General features: G+C 37.4%; 1 protein-coding gene across 3 annotated transcripts in view; it reads right to left on the bottom strand.

The window, feature by feature from the left end:
* The window catches only part of SEC24A (SEC24 homolog A, COPII coat complex component), a 77,318-nt gene that overhangs the window by 12,603 nt on the left and 44,361 nt on the right, over positions 1–20,354 (bottom strand). For 2 of the 3 annotated variants that reach the window (XM_018050373.1, XM_018050374.1), the window contains exons 11-16: positions 19,264–19,382; positions 15,082–15,137; positions 13,781–13,987; positions 12,402–12,522; positions 11,940–12,098; positions 5,943–6,116 (exon numbers count right to left, since the gene is read on the bottom strand). In XM_018050373.1, the coding sequence (XP_017905862.1) occupies positions 5,943–6,116; positions 11,940–12,098; positions 12,402–12,522; positions 13,781–13,987; positions 15,082–15,137; positions 19,264–19,382 (836 nt within the window). Of the gene's footprint in view, positions 1–5,942; positions 6,117–11,939; positions 12,099–12,401; positions 12,523–13,780; positions 13,988–14,023; positions 14,711–15,081; positions 15,138–19,263; positions 19,383–20,354 lie in introns of those variants that run through there. The other variant, XM_018050375.1, reaches the window with a different exon arrangement.

Below are 20,354 nucleotides of genomic sequence, written 5' to 3' on the forward strand. Positions count from 1 at the left end.
GGATGGCATCACTGACTCAATGGATGTGAGTTTGAGTGAACTCTGGGAGTTGGTGATGGACAGGGAGGCCTGGCATGCTGCGACTCATGGGGTCGCAAAGAGTCAGACACGACTGAGCGACTGAACTGAAGTATATAAAAAGATATCCAACATTATTTATTACAGAAACATGAAATAAAACTAAAAGTGATACATTATACTTTATTAAAAGGGCATAACAAGCAAAAATACCTCAAACCAAAAATAATAAGCAAAAACTAAACAAATAACAGTAAATGCTGGTGAGAATGCAGAGCAGCTGGAACTCTCATACACTGTGAGCACAAAATGGTACAGCTGCTTAGGAAACAGTTTGGCAAGTTCTTAAGAAGTTAGACATAAGCTCACCATACAACCCAGGCACCCATCAAAAACACTGAGAAGTATTTACCCAAGTGAAATTATAATTTATGCTCATACAAAAATCTGTACGCAAATGTTTATAAGGGCTATATTTGAAATTGCCAAAAACTGGAAACAACTCAAATGTACCTAAACTAGAAAATAAATAAATAACCTAGGTAAAATGGAATACTATTTAGGAATAAAAAGAAACAAACTACTAGTAGATGAAACAACTTGGATGAATTTTAAATCCACTGTTTTAAGTGAAAGAGCCAGATATAAAAGGTTTACCTACTGTATGATTCTATTCATAAAACATTTTTGCAAAGGCAAAAGTATAGGGTCAGAAAACAGATAACAGTTGCTAAGATCTGGGGATGGGAGACAGCTGACTATAAAAACACAAGGATATGTTGGGGGTAATGGAACAGATTGTGATACTTAAATACTCAAAACTAGTGGAATTGTAACTTCCCTGGTGGCTCAGATGGTGAAGAATATAGCTGGAAAGACACATGTACCCCAATGTTCATCACAGCACTGTTTATAATAGCCAGGACATGGAAACAACCTAGATGTCCATCAGCAGATGAATGGATAAGAAAGCTGTGGTACATATACACAATGGAGTATTACTCAGCCTTTAAAAAGAATTCATTTGAATCAGTTCTAATGAGATGGATGAAACTGGAGCCGATTATAAACAGTGAAGTAAGCCAGAAAGAAAAACACCAATACAGTATACTAACACATATATATGGAATTTAGAAAGATGGTAATGATGACCCTGTATGTGAGACAGCAAAAGAGACACAGATGTGTAGAGTGGACTTTTGGACTCAGAGGGAGAGGGAGAGGGTGGGATGATTTGGGAGAATGGCATTGAAACATGTATACTATCATGTAAGAAACAAATCGCCAGTCTATGTTTGATGCAGGATACAGGATGCTTGGGGCTGGTGCACCGAGAGATGATATGGGGTGGGAGGTGGGAGGGGAGTTCATGTTTGGGAACTCATGTATACCCGTGGTGGATTCATGTCAATGTATGGCAAAACCAATACAGTATTGTAAAGTAAAATAAAGTAAAAAAAAAAAAAGTAACATTAAAAAAAAAGAAGAATATAGCTGGAATGGAGGAGAAAGTGTACAACTTGCTCAGTCGTGTCCGACTCTTTGCAAACCCATGGACTGTAGCCCACCAGGCTCCTCTGTCCATGGAATTCACCAGGCAAGAATACTGGAGTGGGTTGCCATGCCCTTCTCAAGGGGATCCTCTGGACCCAGGGATCGCACCCAGGTCTCTCATGTTGCGGGCAGATTCTCTACCGTTTGAACTACCCAGTAAGCAGGATTTAGCCGCTGGGTGGGCAAGATCCCCTGGAGAAGGGAATGGTAACCCACTCCAGTATTCTTGCCTGGAGAATCCCACGGACAGACGAGTCTGACAGGCTATAGTCTAATGGGTCACAAAGTGAGCATATCTCTTTCTATGCGTGTAATAGTTGTCATTGCCAATATGATAGGCTTAAACATCTTATTTGTTAGTTATCAATGTTTTTATATAGAATAGAAGCACTAAATAATGTTACCCTTTTAGACAGGTATTCAGTTCAGTTCAGTCGCTCAGTCATGTCCAACTCTTTGGGACTCCATGGACCGCAGCACACCAGGCCTCCCTGTCCATCAACAACTCCTGGAGTTCACCCAAACTCATGCCCATTGAGCAGGTGATGCCATCCAACCATTTCATCCTCGGCTGTCCCCGTCTCCTCCTACCCCGAATCCCTCCCAGCATCAGGGTCTTTTCTAATGAGTCAGCTCTTTGCATCAGGTGGCCAAAGTATTGGAGCTTCAGCTTCAACATCAGTCCTTCCAATGAACACCCAGGACTGATTTTCTTTAAGATGGACTGGTTGGATCTACTTGCAGTCCAAGGGACTTGCAAGAGTCTTCTCCAACACCTCAATTCAAAAGCATCAACTCTTCAGCACTCAGCTTTCTTTATAGTCCAACTCCCACATTCATACATGACTACTAGAAAAACTGTAGCCCTGACTAGACAGACCTTTGTTGACAAAGTAATGTCTCTGGTTTTTAATATGCTATCTAGGTTGGCCATAACTATCCTTCCAAGGAGTAAGTGTTTTTTAATTTCATGGCTGCAATCATCATCTGCAGTGATTCTGGAACCCAGAAAAATAAAGTTGGCCACTGTTTCCCCGTCTATTTGCCATGAAGTGATGAGACCAGATCCCATGATCTTAGTTTTCTGAATGTTGAGCTTTAAGCCAAGTTTATCACTCCTCTTTCACTTTCATCAAGAGGCTTTTTAGTTCTTCTTCACTTTCTGTCGTAAGGGTGGGTATCATCTGCGTATCTCAGGTTACTGGTATTTCTCCAGGCAATCCTGATTCTAGCTTGTGCTTCATCCAGCCCAGCATTTCTCATGATGTACTCTGCATATAAGTTAAATAAGCAGAGTGACAATGTACAGCCTTAACGTACTCCTTTTCCTATTTGGAACCAGTCTGTTTTTCCATGTCCAGTTCTAACTGTTGCTTCCTGACCTGCATACAGGTTTCTCAAGAGGCAGGTCAGGTGGTCTGGTATTCCCATCTCTCTCAGAATTTTCCACAGTTTATTATGATCCACACAGTCAAAGGCTTTGGCATAGTCAATAAAGCAGAAATAGATGGTCTTTTGGAACGCTCTTGCTTTTTTGATGATCCAGCGGATGTTGGCAATTTGATCTCTGGTTCCTCTGCCTTTTCTAAAACCAGCTTGAACATCAGGAAGTTCACGGTTCACATACTGTGGAAGCCTGGCTTGGAGAATTTTGAGCATTACTTTACTATCATGTGAGATGAGTGCAATTGTGCAGTAATTTGAGCATTCTTTGGCATTGCCTTTCTTTGGGATTGGAATGAAAACTGACCTTTTCCAGTCCTGTGGCCACTGCTGAGTTTTCCAAATTTGCTGGCATACTGAGTGCACTTTCACAGCATCATCTTTCAAGATTTGAAATTGTTCAACTGGAATTCCATGACCTCCACTAGCTTTGTTCATAGTGCTGCTTCCTAAGGCCCACTTGACTTCACATTCCAGGATGTCTGGCTCTAGGTGAGTGATCACACCATTGTGAGTATCTGGGTCCTGAAGATCTTTTTGGTACAGTTCTTCTGTGTATTCTTGCCACTTCTTCTTAATATCTTCTGCTTCTGTTAGGTCCATAACTTTCTGTCCTTTATCGAGCCCATCTTTCATGAAATGTTCCCTTGGTATTTCTAATTTTCTTAAAGAGATCTCTAGTCTTTCCCATTCTATTGTTTTCCTCTATTTCTTTGCATTGATCACTGAAGAAGGCTTTCTTTTCTCTCCTTGCTATTCTTTGGAACTCTGCATTCAGATGGGTGCATCTTTCCTTTTCTCCTTTGTTTTTCACTTCTCTTCTTTTCACAGCTATTTGTAAGGCCTCCTCAGACAGCCATTTTACTTTTGTGCATTTCTTTTTCTTGGGGATGGTCTTGATCCCTGTCTCCTGTACAGTGTCGCGATCTTCTGTCCATAGTTCATCAGGCACTCTATCTATCAGATCTACTCCCTGAAATCTATTTCTCACTTCCATTGTATAATCATAAGGGATCTGATTTAGGTCATACATGAATGGTCTAATGGTTATCCCCATTTTCTTCAATTTAAGTCTGAATCTGGGAATAAGGAGTTCATGATCTGAGCCACAGTCAGCTCTTGGTCTTGTTTTTGCTGACTGTATATCAAAAAGATAGGACACTGAAAGATGAACTCCCCAGGTCGGTAGGTGCCCAATATGCTGATGATCAGTGGAGAAGTAACTCCAGAAAGAATGAAGGGATGAAGCCAAAGCAAAAACAACACCTAGTTGTCGATGTGACTGCTGATAGAAGCAAGGTCCGATGCTGTAGAGAGCATTATTGCATAGGAACCTGGAATGTTAGGTCCATCAATCAGGCAAACTGGAAGTGCTCAAACAGGAGATGCAAAGAGTGAACGTTGATTCTAGGAATCAGTGAACTAAAATGGACTGGTTGGGTGAATTTAACTCAGATGACCGTTATATCTACTACTGTGGGCAGGAATCCCTTAGAAGAAATGGAGTAGCCATCATGGTCAACGAAAGAATTGGAAATGCAGTACTTGGATGCAATCTCAAAAACGAGAGAATGATCTCTGTTTGTTTCCAAGGCAAACCATTCAATATCACGGTAATTCAAGTCTATGCTCTGACCAGTAATGCTGAAGAAGTTGAAGCTGAATGGTTCTATGAAGAGCTACAAGACCTTCCAGAACTAACACCCAAAAAAGATGTCCTTTTCATTATAGGGGACTGGAATGCAAACGTAGGAAGTCAAGAAACACCTAGAGTAACAGGCAAATTTGGCCATTCATTCTGTAATGAAGCAGGGCAAAGGCTAATAGAGTTTTGCCAAGAGAATACACTGGTCATAGTCAGGTATTACTTCTCTTTAAAAGTAATTTGTGGAACTATATATTAAAATGGTAGATTTTACCTAGTTCAATTATATATTAGGTTTTTTTTTTATATGTTAAGGAAAATCAATGAGAAAAAGGACCGGGAATTTTTTTGTCAAATAAAAAATAGTATCTAGATTCAGAAATCTATCTATTTTACTTTTATGGTATGCAATATTATTATAATCATAGTACAAAAAGTGGACTTCTCTAATATTAATAGTTTTCATTAAAATATCTATTATATACTTTTTATAGATTTTGGCAGGGCTGTAAAAATCAGTAGACACAGCACAGTAACACTTTTCAAAACTTTTTTTAGGAGACAAAACAGAAATAAGGCGAGAGTTGTGAATCTTTAAAATAATAAAAATAAATTTAACCAGCCTTCACATCATCTTTTGGACAAAATATATTATAAATTAATTAGCACTAAACAAATTACACCCTTAAAAACTGTTTATCTTGCATTTGAACTCCTTCAAGACTTAACTCAAATGTCACCCTCTGTAAGACCTTTCCTGGAAACCCTATCTTAAAAGACCATCACCTCTCAGCACCTTTTAAACCCTTTACCAGCTTTCTGTTTCTCATTAACTAATGTCATTGTATAAGAAATTACTATTTTACTGATATATCCTTTTTATTGTTTGTCTCCCCTACTAGAATAAGGACTATGAGAAAAAGGGTTTTAATTCAGTTTGACTACTGTGTTGTCACATTTCAGATACTAAGTAGACTCTTAATAAATATCTGTTAAATACAATGCTTGAAAAATTAAACACCAAATATCTTAGCTTTATCAAGAATAACAAAAGCCTCTTAAGATTAAGAACACTTTTTTGGCTTAACAGAAATGGTAATTTCTTCCAAAGAAGATGGATTTTATCACAAGCTATAGAGTACAGTGGCCAATTCAAAAATCTTACCTTTGCTCCATCATTGTGCTTATAATTAACAATACTGTATTTTAGACATAATTTTGTTAAGAGGATAGATCTCATGTTATGTGTTTTTGCCACAATAAAACAAACAGAAAAACTTACCTTTGCTGGATGTATACAAGAGTGCTGACTGAAAGGAAACCAACTGAGTGTCAGTAAGACTTTCTTCCACTGACATCTGTACTGCATAGCCAGCATCTGGGTTTACATTGGGCAAAGACAGCAAGTCTGTTGACCGAACAAAGAAGTTCCCATGGAAAGTATGAATGGAAAGACCTAGAAAAGAAAAAGATGTCCAAACAATTAAAGTTTAGATGTGATATTGTGGTTTATAAAAAAATAAATCCTCAATCTTCACCCATTCCAGGTACACAGCTCCTAAAACCTTTAGAATTCCCTAAGTGTTGAGGATTATAAAGTTGTCTTTTGCTATGGTAACTAGGTGACTTCTAAAAAGGAACTAGGTTACCTAATGATGGGGGCTGGCTACCAGAGGATTTAACCATTTGATTATAGAGGATTAGAACTTTCAGTTTGACATTCTCCCCACCCCTACCCCACTCAGTACTTCCAGGGAGGAGAGAGGTGCTTGAGAGTGAATTAAGCAGTCTTGACTATGTAATGAAGCCCCATAAAACCCCAAAGGACAGGGTCCTCAAGAAAGCTTTGGGATTGTGAATGGAAATTTGGGAAGAATGAAGCTCTCAGAGAGAGGAAGCAAGCTCCAGAAACTCCAGGACCCCACACCCTTTTCCTTTCCTCATATCTTGCTCTATGCATACTGTCTCTTTTTTTGTTGTTGAGCTATATCCTTTTAAAATAAACTGGTAATCTTTACTCAGCTATTAAAAAGAATGCATTTGAATCAGTTCTAATGAGGTCGATGAATCTAGAGCCTATTATACAAAGTGAAGTGAGTCAGAAAGAAAAATGCCAATACAGCATATTAATACATATATATGGAATTTAGAAAGATGATAACGATGACCCTATTGCAAGACAGCAAAAGAGACACAGATGTAAAGAACAGTCTTTTGGACTCTATGGGAGAAGGCAAGGGTGGGATGACGTGAGAGAATAGCACTGAAACATGTATATTACCATATGTGAAATAGATTGCCAGTCCAGGTTTGATGCATAAGACAGGGTGCTTAAGGCTGGTGCACTGGGATGACCATGAGGGATGGGATGGGGAAGGAGGTGGGAGGGGGCTTCAGGATGGGGAACACATGTACACCCATGGCTGATTCATGTCAATGTATGGCAAAAACCACTACAATATTATAAAATAATCAGCCTCCAATTAAAATAAATAAATGAATTTTTTTTAATTAAATAAAGTAGACTGGTAATCTAATAAGTACAATGTTTCTTCTGAGTTCTATAAGTCACTCTAGCCAATAATTTCAACCAAAGGAGGGATTTGCTGGAACCTCCAATCTATAGCGAGAAGCATAGGTAACAAATTGGACTCACAACTGGCTTCTGAAATGTGGTCGTGTGGTGTGTGGGGAGGCAATTTTGTGAGACTGAACCCTTAATCTGTGGGATCTGATGATATCTCTAGGTAAGCAATGTCAGAACTGAGTTAACTGCTTGGTACTATGGGGAAAACCCACACACTGACACTGGAAACAATCATATTAAATAATACACAGTAGTTAGTAAGAATGAGGATGAGATAAAAGATAACTTCTTAAAGGAATTCAAATTTTCAAAATAACTTTTTTCAATAATAAGTTGACAGTATCTTCCAAAATGCTAAATGGGCATTTACTTTAACCATAGTAATTCCATTACAAAGAATTTATTCTACAGATACAATCATTCAAGTTCCAAATTTATATGTGCAAAAAAATTAAACATTACTGTTTGTGTCATAACAAAAAGAAAAATCACAAAAATCTTTAATGCTAATCAGTAGGAAAATAGTGATATTTACAACAGTTAGAACTGGACATGGAACAACAGACTGGTTCCAAATAGGAAAAGGACTACGTCAAGGCTATATATTGTCACCCTGCTTATTTAACTTATATGCAGAGTACATCATGAGAAACGCTGGGCTGGAAGAAGCACAAGCTGGAATCAAGATTGCCGGGAGAAATATCAATCACCTCAGATATGCAGATGACACCACCCTTATGGCAGAAAGTGAAGAGGAACTAAAAAGCCACTTGATGAAAGTGAAAGAGGAGAGTGAAAAAGTTGGCTTAAAGCTCAACATTCAGAAAACAAAGATCATGGCATCTGGTCCCATCACTTCATGGGAAACAGATGGGGAAACAGTGGAAACAGTGTCAGACTTTAGTTTTTTGGGCTCCAAAATCACTGAAAATGGTGATTGCAGCCATGAAATTAAAAACACTTACTCCTTGGAAGGAAAGTTATGGCCAACCTAGATAGCATATTAAAAAGCAGAGACATTACTTTGTCAACAAAGGTCCGTCTAGTCAGGGCTACGGTTTTTCTAGTAGTCATGTATGAATGTGGGAGTTGGACTGTGAAGAAAGCTGAGCGCCAAAGAATTGATGCTTTTGAACTGTGGTGTTGGAGAAGACTCGAGAGTCCCTTGGACTGCAAGGAGATCTAACCAGTCCATCCTAAAGGAGACCAGTCCTGGGTGTTCATTGGAAGGACTGATGCTCAGGCTGAAACTCAAATACTTTGGCCACCTGATGGGAAGAGCTGACTCATTAGAAAAGACCCTGATGCTGGAAGGGATTGGGGGCAGGAGGAGAAGTGGACGACAGAGGATGAGATGGCTGGATGGCATCATTGACTAGATGCACATCAATCTGGGTGAATTCCAGGAGTTGGTGATGGACAGGGAAGCCTGGTGTGCTGCGATTCATGGGGTCGCAAAGAGTCGGACACGACTGAGCGACTGAACTGAACTGAAATACTAGTTAGAAGTTAAAATACATGAGATTTTAAAAAAAGCATGATAGATCTACATAATTAATATTAATAGATCTTCAAGACTTGCTGAAAACCTGTACAATCTTATTTACGCTACTGCATTATACTGTATATTTTCCATGAAGTGGTACATATGTATGTAAATGTATAGAAAAAGTAACACAGCAATGTGGTTATGATGACATAAGGCTGGAGAGAAAGTGAAATAACACACACACAGTTGATACAAAAGGACTAGCTTCATCAATAATGTTTTCATTTTTTATAATAAGAGGTATATATTTTGCTTGTGAAGTAAAAACCAACTTTGCAACAGTAATTAGGAAAAAAGGAAGGATGTAGATCTGTATATATAAAAACAGAAAGCATGTACAAAAAAAGAAGCCACATGTGACCCTCACTGCTTTTACTTGAAGGTGAAAATTTATACCCAGGTTTATATATGCATGGGAAAACTTTTCAAGAGCATATGAGAAACTCTAAGGCAGACTATACTGGCTTAATTTCTCATTTTACATCTTTTTGTAGTGTACCTTTTTTTGGTAGCTTTACCAAGAGCATTTTATTTCATGTGAAATGAAATTTATCATTAAAAAAAGAGAAATTTAAGCAAATTAACCACAAAGATACAGTAAATTAAGCACTATAGAAAGAAGGCATAGGTTGGTTTGTATGCCCAAGCTTTTTATGCAAAGTTAGGTACATATACAACAGCTTCTGTCCTGACAAGCAGAAAAAGTCATAAAAGCACTTCTGGGATGTACATTTCCCTTAATTTAGAGCCAGTATCTGCAGAAATAATCATGTCTGAGGTCCTTCAATCTTGGATAGGATACAAGTAGGCCCTTTAAAACATAAATGCTAAAAAACTGTTAGAATTAAGAAGCAAGTTCAACAAGAGTGCTGGACATAAGATCAATATGCAAAGGATTAATTATCCTTATAGGAGAAAAAAATGTTTTTTAATAATTCTATTTGAAATATAACAGAAAAAATATTTAGGAATAAATCTGACAAAAGAAACAAAACCTACATTCTAAAAACTACAACATATTGTTGAAAAAATTAAAGAAGAGACATACCATGTTTTTGGATGGGAAGACTTATTGTTAAGATGTCAATATTCCCTCCAATTTTAGTTCAATCGCTCAGTCGTGTCCGACTCTTTGAGACCCCACGAACCGCAACATGTCAGGCCTCCCTGTCCATTACCAACTCCCAGAGTTTACCCAAACCCATGTCCAATGAGTCGGTGATGCCATCCAACCATCTCATCCTCTGTTGTCCCCTTCTCCTCCTGCCCTCAATCTTTCCCAGCATCAGAGTCTTCCAATGAGTTAGCTCTTCACATCAGGTGGCCAAAGTACTGGAGTTTCAGCTTCAACATCATTCCTTCCAATAATCAACCAGGACTGATTTCCTTTAGGATGGACTGGTTTGATCTCCTCGCAGTCCAGGGGACTCGCAAGAGTCTTCTCCAACACCACAGTTCAAAAGCATCATTTCTTTGGTGCTCAGCTTTCTTCATAGTCCAATTCTCACATCCATCCATGACTACTGGAAAAATCATAGCCCTGACTAGATGGACCTTTGTTGACAAAGTCATGTCTCTGCTTTTTAATATGCTGTCTAGGTTGGTCATAACTTTCCTTCCAAGGAGTAAGCATCTTTTAAGTTCATGGCTACAATCACCATCTCCAGTGATTTTGGAGCCCAGAAAAATAAAGTAAGCCACTGTTTCCACTATTTCCCCATCTATTTGCCATGAAGTGATGGGACCAGATACCATGATCTTAGTTTTCTGAATGTTGAGCTTTAAGCCAATTTTTTCCCTCTCCTCTTTCACTTTCTTTGAGAGGCTCTTTAGTTCTTCTTCCCTCCAATTTATCTACCTATTAAATGAAAGCTCTATCAAATACCAGCTGGCTTCTTTGCAGAAACTGACAAGATGAAACTAAGAATCATATAAAAATGTAAGGAACCCAGAATATCACAATAATTCTGGTAAAGAAGCAAAATGTGAGAGGACTCATACTTCCTAATTTCAAACTTACTACGAAGTCACAATAGTCAAGAAAGTTTGGTACTGGCATAAGACAGACATATAGATTAAAAGAATAAAATTCAGAATCCAGAAATAAACCCTCACATTTATGATCAACTAATTTTCAACAAAGGGACACAGACGACAAGACAATTCAATAGGGAGAGAATGGTATTTTTTAATAAATGGTGCTGGGACAACTATATCTACATGCAGAAGTATGAAGTCAAACACCTACCTCATCAAAAACAAAAATTAACTAAAAATAAATCAAAGACTTAAATATAAGAATTATAACTATAAAAATCTTAGAAGACAACATATGTATAAATGTTCATGACTCTAAGTCAGTGGTTTACTGTTATGATGTGAAAGTGAAAGCCTCTCAGTCATGACTGACTCTTTGTGACCCCATTGACTATAGTCCATGGAATTCTCCAGGCCAGATACGGGAGTGGGAAGCCATTCCCTTCTCCAGGGGATCTTCCCAACCCAGGCATCGAACCCAATCTCCCAATTGCTCTATCAGCTGAGCCACCAGGGAAGGACAAGAATATTGGAGTAAGGGTAGCCTATCCCTTCTCCAGCAGATCTTCCCAGCCTAGGAATCGAACCAGGGTCTCCTGCATGGTAAGTGGATTCTTTACCAACTGAGCTACCTATGATACCAAAAGTACAAATGAAAATGAAAAAAGATGATTAATGGGACATCACCAAATTAAAAATAATTGTGCCTCAAAGGGTACCATTAAGAAAATGAAAAAAGATGGACTTCCCTGGTAGTCCCGTGATTACCAATCCACTTGCAAATGCAGGGGATACCAGCTCAACTCCTGGGCTGGGAAGACCCCACATGCCATGGAGCAGCTACGCCCATGAGCCCTAACTACTGAGCCCGCATTTAGAACCTGCAAGCCACAACTACTGCAGCCCAGGGCACCTAGAGCCTGTGCTCTGCAGCAAGAGAAGCCACCACAACGAGCAGCCCGTGCACTGCAGCAAGGAGTGACCCCTGCTTGCCACAAGCAGAGAAAGCCCACGTGCAGCAAGACCCAGAACAGCCAGAAATAGAGACAATTCAAAGCAAAACTCCATTTATGCCTTCATAAACGTTTAAAGAAAAGTGCCCCCACCTTTGGTACACCGAATCCTCATGACTGCCTCAAAGCCAATCTTCCGAGTGAGGTATCTCTGTAGTTCCTTCTGCAATTTCTGTACTTGGACTGGATTGTGTTGATGGTGGTAAGAGGGATAATAATAGACACTACCTGCTGAATACCGAGAAATACAACCTGAAAGAGAACACATAATCCTTTTAAATTCTACCATTACCTACCATTACTAACACAAAGTAACTACAAGCACTCGAACTGACCTTTCTTTACCTTCCAAGACATTGTCAAAAAAGAATTTGTTCCTTTAAATAGTAATATAGACATTTCCCTATTATAAATGTTCAGAGAAGACTACCAGGTTAATTATAAACTAAACTGACTTCCCAAGGGGATAAGAATTCCTTCACTTTGTCATCTATATCATCATAAAAATTCCATTTTGACTTTCACCTGGAAAAATAATCACAAGGAAGAACTTACCCAGAGAAGCCAAATCAGAATACTGTCCACTGAGAAGGAATAAGTCAACAGCCACCTGCTGACCAGAACAGTCCAAGGCTAATTTCTTATAGAAGTCAGTTGATGGTGTCAAGTGAATTTCCTATTAATAATTACAAAGAGAAAACATTTTAAATCATTAAATTGTCATAAAATTTATATATCGTTTCATACATGCCACTGAAGTGACACCAGAGATGGAGGTTCAATCCCTGCATCAGGAAGAGCCCCTGGAGGAGGAAATGGCAACCCACTCCAGTACTCCCGCTGGGAAAATCCCATGGATAAAAGAGCCTGGCGGGGTACTGTCCATGGAGTTGCAAAGAGTTGGACATGATTGAGTGACTGAGCGCACACACACACACCATATATACTGAGGGTTAACAATCATCTTTAAACATTCTATAAAATCCTTTTTATTTTGTAATATTTTCTCTTTTTTTCAGTAAGAAACATGTCCTGCTTAAGAATTTTCTAGTTTGCCTTACTTTTAAAAAGGAGTATACCTATTATACTTATTTTGATACTCTTTTAAATGCTTAATGCTGGAACTTCTAAACAATTCATATGTAATACTTTTCATCTATCATAAGAGATAAGTACAATTGATACTTTCACTTTATAAATATAAGGAAACAGAGGGGCAAAGTAATTAAGTAACTATTCAAGCTCACACATTTAAAAAGCAATGAAACTTAGGCAGACTTATTCCAAAGCTGACACTTTTAATCATTACAGTATATGACCACATTCTCATCTTTTGAGAAATATGTATCTTAAAATTAGTTCATACACACAAGGCGCTCCAAAACAATTTAGGACAGTTAATTTAACAAACCATGACTAATTTTACTCATCACACAGGGTCTACCTTGTCCCTAGCAAGCATATTCTCTTAGTTTCCCTGACTTGCTCATCAAAGGCAGGTGCCATTGCTGTTGGTACTTAGTTGCTAAATCGTGTCCAGCTCTTTGTGACCCCATGGACCATAGCCCACCAGGCCCCTCTATCCACAGGACTTCCCAGACAAGAATACTGTAGTGGGCTGCCACTCCTTCTCTAGGGGACCTCCCTGACCCACAATGAATCCACATCTCCTGCACTGGCAGGCGGACTCTTACTGCTGAGCCACCTGGGAAGCTACACACAAATTTGCTAGCGGTCTGCTAAAGATCTAACGTAAGGTAAGAGTGAATCAGACAGAAAACAATGAAAGAGAAATGACTACATAAAACAGAAATGATTATTCATTTCCTTATATTCCCTGTTCTTCATAACTGAAAAATAAACTTAAAATAATCTCTACAGTCGAAGGGACAAAACACCAGCATAAATCTTATCATACACGATGACTTTCTAACCTTAGCAGATGACCTTTGGTTGGGTTCCTCTCGAGGTTTCAGGGCTCCCACCCCAAGAGTTGGGAGTTGTGTTTGAAAAACAGACATTCGACCACCAGTTGGGGACATCAACTTAAAGGCAGCCTGAAGAGCTGGACCCAAGGCACTCTGAGTCTCCAAGGTCTTGGTGAACATTTGTGGCAAAGTTTTCAGTAAATCTTGGACGAGCTTGTAAAATAAAGCAAGAAAACTCAAGAGTGTTACAATAAAAAAATTTTTTTTTCCACAATAAGTCAGTAAGTGATACAACAGACAGGACATTGAGTCATGATGATGGTCGGAGAATCTACAGACGGTACAGTAAACAATGAAGTTGGTCAAATGACAAGAAAGCCATTTTAAGTCAACATTATAAATTGGCAAGCAAGACAAATCAAAATTGGGGCCTTACAGTTCTTGCACATGCAGTAGTCCAGCAAGACTATAAGTCCAAAATATATCCAAAAGAACCATCACAGTTTAGAGATTTGACATATTTAAATGCCATGAAATATGGCCTTCGCAATCACCTCTATACACTTTATTCTTTTCGGTTCCAAAGTGTATTTAACTCTACCCTATTGCAAAATCTAGGATAGCCAGTAAATTTGCCAACTAATGATATTACTACAAAAGAAAAAGAAAACAAAAAAAACTGCCTCTTCAGGTTAGGTTGTACAAATAAAGAGAGTTAATGGGAAAAAAATACTTTGCACTATGGCAAAGTCACCATTGCCAACAGCTGAGACCATAGACTTGCTAGTTAAAATGTTACCCCTATGGCATATATGCATGTACAGGGTAGACAACATCCCCCCTTCAGACACATTCTGTTCACCTCTCACTGTATTATGTCATGGCAATTTCCAGGCAGGTAATAAGAGTTTCTTCTGAACTGACCTCAATGACACTCTGTGAATCAGAAAAGCAAAGGGCACTGAAAGCAGCCTAAAGTGCTTCTACGTAGTGACCAGAAGCTTATCTCAGCAACCCTCCCAATTTCCCAAATGGCTGGCAAGGCAGGTTTCCTGCATCTTATCCTCCTAATGGAACAGACTTATCTTCTACCCTATCACAAACTGATATAGTAAACGTAAAAGCAATCAGTTCAAGGGCAAACTCAAAAGCTGTTCATCTGATGAATTTTAACTAATTGCAAATATAAAATGCTACATATCCTAGAAATGTCACAGAAAGAAGCAAAATTCTACATAAAGTTCATTTAAAAAATACATTCCTTCAACATTTCAATTAAACGTGTCAGATAGGAAAGTGTCCCTTACCTCTTTACTTTCATTTAAATTTACTAATAAGTTCTCCGGCATAGGTATAAAAACATCTGAAAAAATAAATAAATATTTCTTTTAAACAAAACAACTATCACAGATGTTCTAAATATATAACACTGATATAATTAACCACCCCCACACTTAGAGAAAAGCCATATTCTCTACTTTCACAGCAATGTCTACCTATGTTCAAAAAGTTACCACAAGCGCTCTGTAAGGTTTGTACAAGTACTTTGCTTCTTAGATTAAGACAATTTAGAATCCTGCCTTAGAATTCCTGCTTAGCCCCAAAAGCAGTCAAAGAAACACTCTTGGCATTAAAAAAAAAACTTTATTAAGAAGACACAAAAATTCTGTCTTGAAATAGAAGTAATACAGCCCACTAACAACTCTGTCATTCATAAAGTGGATACTTTCTCACAAAGAAGACTATCCTACTCAGGGCTATAAAATCAAGTAAATTGCAAGGTATGCTAAATGGCCACATCAGAGGAGTTTTCCAACATTCTAATTTATTCTTGCTTATGTATTAAATACCCTTTCCTGAAAGGAAGCAAACTGGCAGGAAAATGTAGGTGGTGATGGAGTATTTAGAGGGGGTCTCAATTTTTACATTTTTGTACTGTTTCTCATTACAAAATTACAAACATAAGGCTCATCATAATTCTTATAAAAATAATACCAACAGATAATTTGAAACATCAAGTATTTAACTATCATATAAAAAAATCTGTCTACTGTTTTTTTCTTTAAAATTAAGATTTTAATAAAAGTTTTGAAATATAATTCACACACCATGAAATTTACTCGTGCAGAAGATACACTTCAGTGATCTTTTTACTATATGCAGAGTTGTACAACCGTCACCACTATCTAATTCTAGATCCTTTTCATCATTGCAAAAGGGAACCCCACACTGATTAACAGTCACTCCTCACTTCCCTACCAACTCACACAGCTCTAGGCAGCCTGTAGTCTTCTGGTCTCCGAACAGGTCTATTCTGGACATTTTATAATAATGGAGTCACACTATGAGGTCCTTTGTGACTGGCTTCTTCCTCTTAGCCTAATATTTTCAAGGTTCACCCATGTTGTTTTTTACTGCTGAGTAACAACATTTCATTATATGGATATCCTACATTTTGTTTATGTTGGGTTGTTTCCACTTCTTGACTGAGTTGTTAAAAAACATTCATGTACACATTTTTGGGTAGACATGTTCTGTACTGTTTTATTTTTAATAATTCATATTAACAATTTTAAAAATTGAAATATAGTTGCTTTCCTATTAAGTAAAATTGCTGGGTTATATGGTTAACTCTATGTTTAACTTCTAGAGGAACTGACAAAATGTTTTCCCTAATGGCAGCACCATCTTCCATTCCTACTACTAGTGAATGAGGGGTCCAATTTCTCCACACCCTTCCAAAAACTTGCTACTGTCCTTTAAAAAATATTTTGCTATGTGACACCCAGCAAGGGATATTCATCAGCTCTTGTATAAAATTGAGAGGCTGAACCATATCAGTAAATTCACAACTTGGCCCATTATCAGAATCACCTGATATGTGATTTTATTTTATGCCAAATAAGTAGTTGGAGAAATATGAATAGATAAGGGAAAGGGGAAAGACTGACTTGGCTGCTCTGTTATGAGATCTGGAACAACCAGGACAGAAGAGGGGCTCTGTTCATCTACTGCATTTTAAAGATGTACAGCCAATTCTCATAATTCATAGATTTTATAGTTGTGAACTTACCTATTTATTAATATTTGTAATCCCCAAACCAATACTCATGGAACTTAACCAGTTATTCAGACATGCTCAGAGTATCAGAAAATTCTGGTTTTGAGATTTTTTTTAACTGCTGTGATATGGCATTTCTTTGTGGTTTTAATTTGCATTTCCCTGGTAACTCATGATATGAGCATCTTTTCAAGGGCTTATCAGCCAACTGCATAGACAGAATGTTGAATATGGTGTACCATAGACAAGGCTGTTCAAACCCTTTGCCCACTTTTTAATTAATTAGGTTGTCTTTTTTATTCAGTTGTAGAAGTTCCTTGCATGATCTAGATATATATTTTGATCAGATATATGACTCGCAAATATTTTTTCTCATTCTGTGGGTGTCTTCCCTTTCATGATGGTATCCTTTTGAAACACAAAAAGCTTTAGTTTTTAAAAACATTTTCATTTTTTATATTATTGAAGTATAGTGGATTTACAATGTTGCCCTAATTTCTGCTGTACAGCAAAGTGACTCAGTTATACAAATATATATTCTTTTCCATTATGGTTTACCATAGAATATTAAATACAGTTCCTTGTGCTACACAGTAGGACCTTGTTGCTTACCCAAGGTTCTAATTTATAAGAAGCCCAACTTACCTATTTTCTCTTTTGTCGTTTGTGCTTTTGGTGTTATATCTAAGAAATCACTGCCTAATTCAAGGTCACAAAGACACCTCTAAGTTTTTTTCTAAGTTTTATAGTTTCAGTCTCATATTCAGATTTATGATCCATTTGGAGTTAATTTTTAAACTGTGATAAATACATATAATATGCAAAATTTATCACCATAACCATATAAAAAATTTTGTCATTCTTTTTAAAATTTTCATTTATTTACTTAATTTTATTTTTGGCTGCACAGGCATTCTCTGGTTGCCGTGAGTCAGGGTTACTCTCTAGTTGTGGTGCTCAGGCTTCTCATTGCAGAGGCTCTTCCTGTTGTAAAGCACAAGCTCTAGGGCACTCGAGCTTTAGTAGCAATGGCTCATGGGCTCCAGAGTGTGGGCTCAGTAGTTGTGGCACATGGGCTTAGCTGCCCCACGGCAAGTTTTAACTTCCCGGACCAATGTCCCCTGCATTAGCAGATGGATTCTTAACAACCGGACAACCAGGAAAATCCTCACCTTAACCATTTTTAAGTGTACAAATTGTTTTCCATAGCACTGAACCATTTTATATTCCCACCAGCAATATACAACAGTTCCAAAATTTTCACATCCTTACCAGCCCTTGTTATTTTCCATTTTTAAAAATAATAGCTATTCCAATGGATGTTAAGTGGTATCTCGTTGCGATTTTGATTTGTATTTCTCTAATGACTAATGATGTTGAGCATTTTTTTGTATATTTATTGACCATTTGTACATCTTCTTTGGAGAACTGTCTACTCAAGTTCTTTGTCCATTTTTGAGTTGTGGTTTATTTATTGCTGAGTTGTATGTATGTTTGTTAGTCATTCAGTCATGTCCAACTCTTTGTGACCCCATGGATTGTAGCCCACCAGGCTCCTCTGTCCATAGAATTCTCCAGGCAAGAATACTGGAGTGGGTTGTCATTCCCTTCTTTGGGGATCTTCCCAACCAAGAGACTGAACCCGGGTCTCCTGCATTGCAGGCAGATTCTTTACCGTCTGAGCCATTAGCAGCTCTTTTATTAATCCTTCATCTTATGTATAATTTGCATATACATGTGTTTTCTCTGTACTTCTGTACTTCTTTTTACTGTCTTGATAGTTTTCTTTCATGTACAAAAGTTTTTCACAGTGATCAAGTCCAATTTATTTATTTTTTTCTTTTGTTGCTTCTGCTCTTAGTGTCATATCCAGGAAATCACTACCAAACCTAATGTCATGAAGATTTTCCACTGTTTTCTTATAATTTCAGTTCTTAAGGTTAGGTCTTTGATCCACTGAGTTGTTTTTTTTTTTTAATATGGTTGAAGATAAGGGTCTACCTTCGTTCTTTTGCATGCTCAGTTTTCTCTGAACCATTTGTTAAAAAGACTTTCTTTTCCCCATTGAATGGTCTTGGTATCCTTATCAAAAATAATTACCATATATGTGAAGGCTTATTTCTGGGCTTCTATTCTGTTCACTGGCCTATGTCTATCCTCAAATACTTCCTGAATGAGATTTAACATTAACTTGTTTTTGTTACCTTGTTCAGAATTCACTGTACCTCCATAATTCTGTTTCCTCTTCTATAAAGTAAGAACTTTGACTGAAAAACTCTCACAAGTCCAAAATTCTTGTCACTATATACTCAAAGTTTTCCTCAATATAGTAGAATCATACCAAGTGATCTGAATTGGCTGAACAATCATGAAACATTTCTAAAACTAAAATTTCCTCAGTTCATTAATTGAAGTATATAATATATACCTTCAATATCTGAAACTATTAGCATCTGAGGTTGAGAGAGACCTTCTTGAAGACTGTAGAAGTGGATGGTGCTATCAAATGTTATGAAGCCAATTTTTGTCCTGGTGTTGCCAGGAAGCCTAAAAACAAATTCAGAAGAATATTTTATAAAGTTTTATATTATACCTAAAATATCTGCAAAGAGTTACGTACAAACATTTGCTTCTATCCTGTGGAAAACGTCCCAACAATAATGTTTTTCATCCATGCAGTGTTTAATCACCATGGAAATACATACTACTCCAAAGAAAACACTACACATAACCCAAATAACCAACAAAACCAAGCAGTAATATAGCAATCCAAAACTCATTATACCTATATAAAGCTATATTATCACTTAGGAAATGACATATAAAAAACAACGGAAAGGATACACAAAAGTCTGCAGATGATTTTAACTTATAAAAAGACTTCAAAAAATTACCACATACCAACTCTAAAACGTAATTTACATACTGCATCTTTTTTTTTAATTGCTTAAATTTATTTTTATACTGCTTAATGCATTCATTTCAGAAGATCAGCAAAAAGACATTTTAAAGAACTTAAATATGTACACCTTAGTTTTACAAGGGGAAAAACAAACTAGTTTTCATTCTTGGGTAAGTTAGTGAACCCTCTCATCAACAAACAATTCTTATATACAACCTACAATATTAAAAGCACAAATGCCGCTAAGAACAAAAATGCCTGCAACCAAGCTGAGAGAGTTAGTCCATTTCTGATGAGATTTGTTCCTGAACATTCTTCCTTACCATACATGAGCACAAGAATATTCATTACACTGAAAGGTCATGCTAGCTTTCATGGTTCTTAAGCATGTAAGAACCATTTAAAGTACAGTTGTTTTAAGAGGCTTAAGAGAGATGACCAGCAAAGGCAATGTGTAGACACTGTTCAGATTCTTTTTCCAACAAACCCACAATAAAAAACATTCTTGAGACAACCAGGAACAAAAATTGAACTGGATATTATATCATATTATGGAATTACTGCTAATTTTGTTTGATGTGATTCTCACATTTTAGTTAGGCTTAAAAATAATTCCA

The sequence above is a fragment of the Capra hircus genome, chromosome 7 (genome assembly GCF_001704415.2).
Source record: "Capra hircus breed San Clemente chromosome 7, ASM170441v1, whole genome shotgun sequence".
In the NCBI taxonomy this organism is placed as follows: Eukaryota; Metazoa; Chordata; class Mammalia; order Artiodactyla; family Bovidae; genus Capra; species Capra hircus.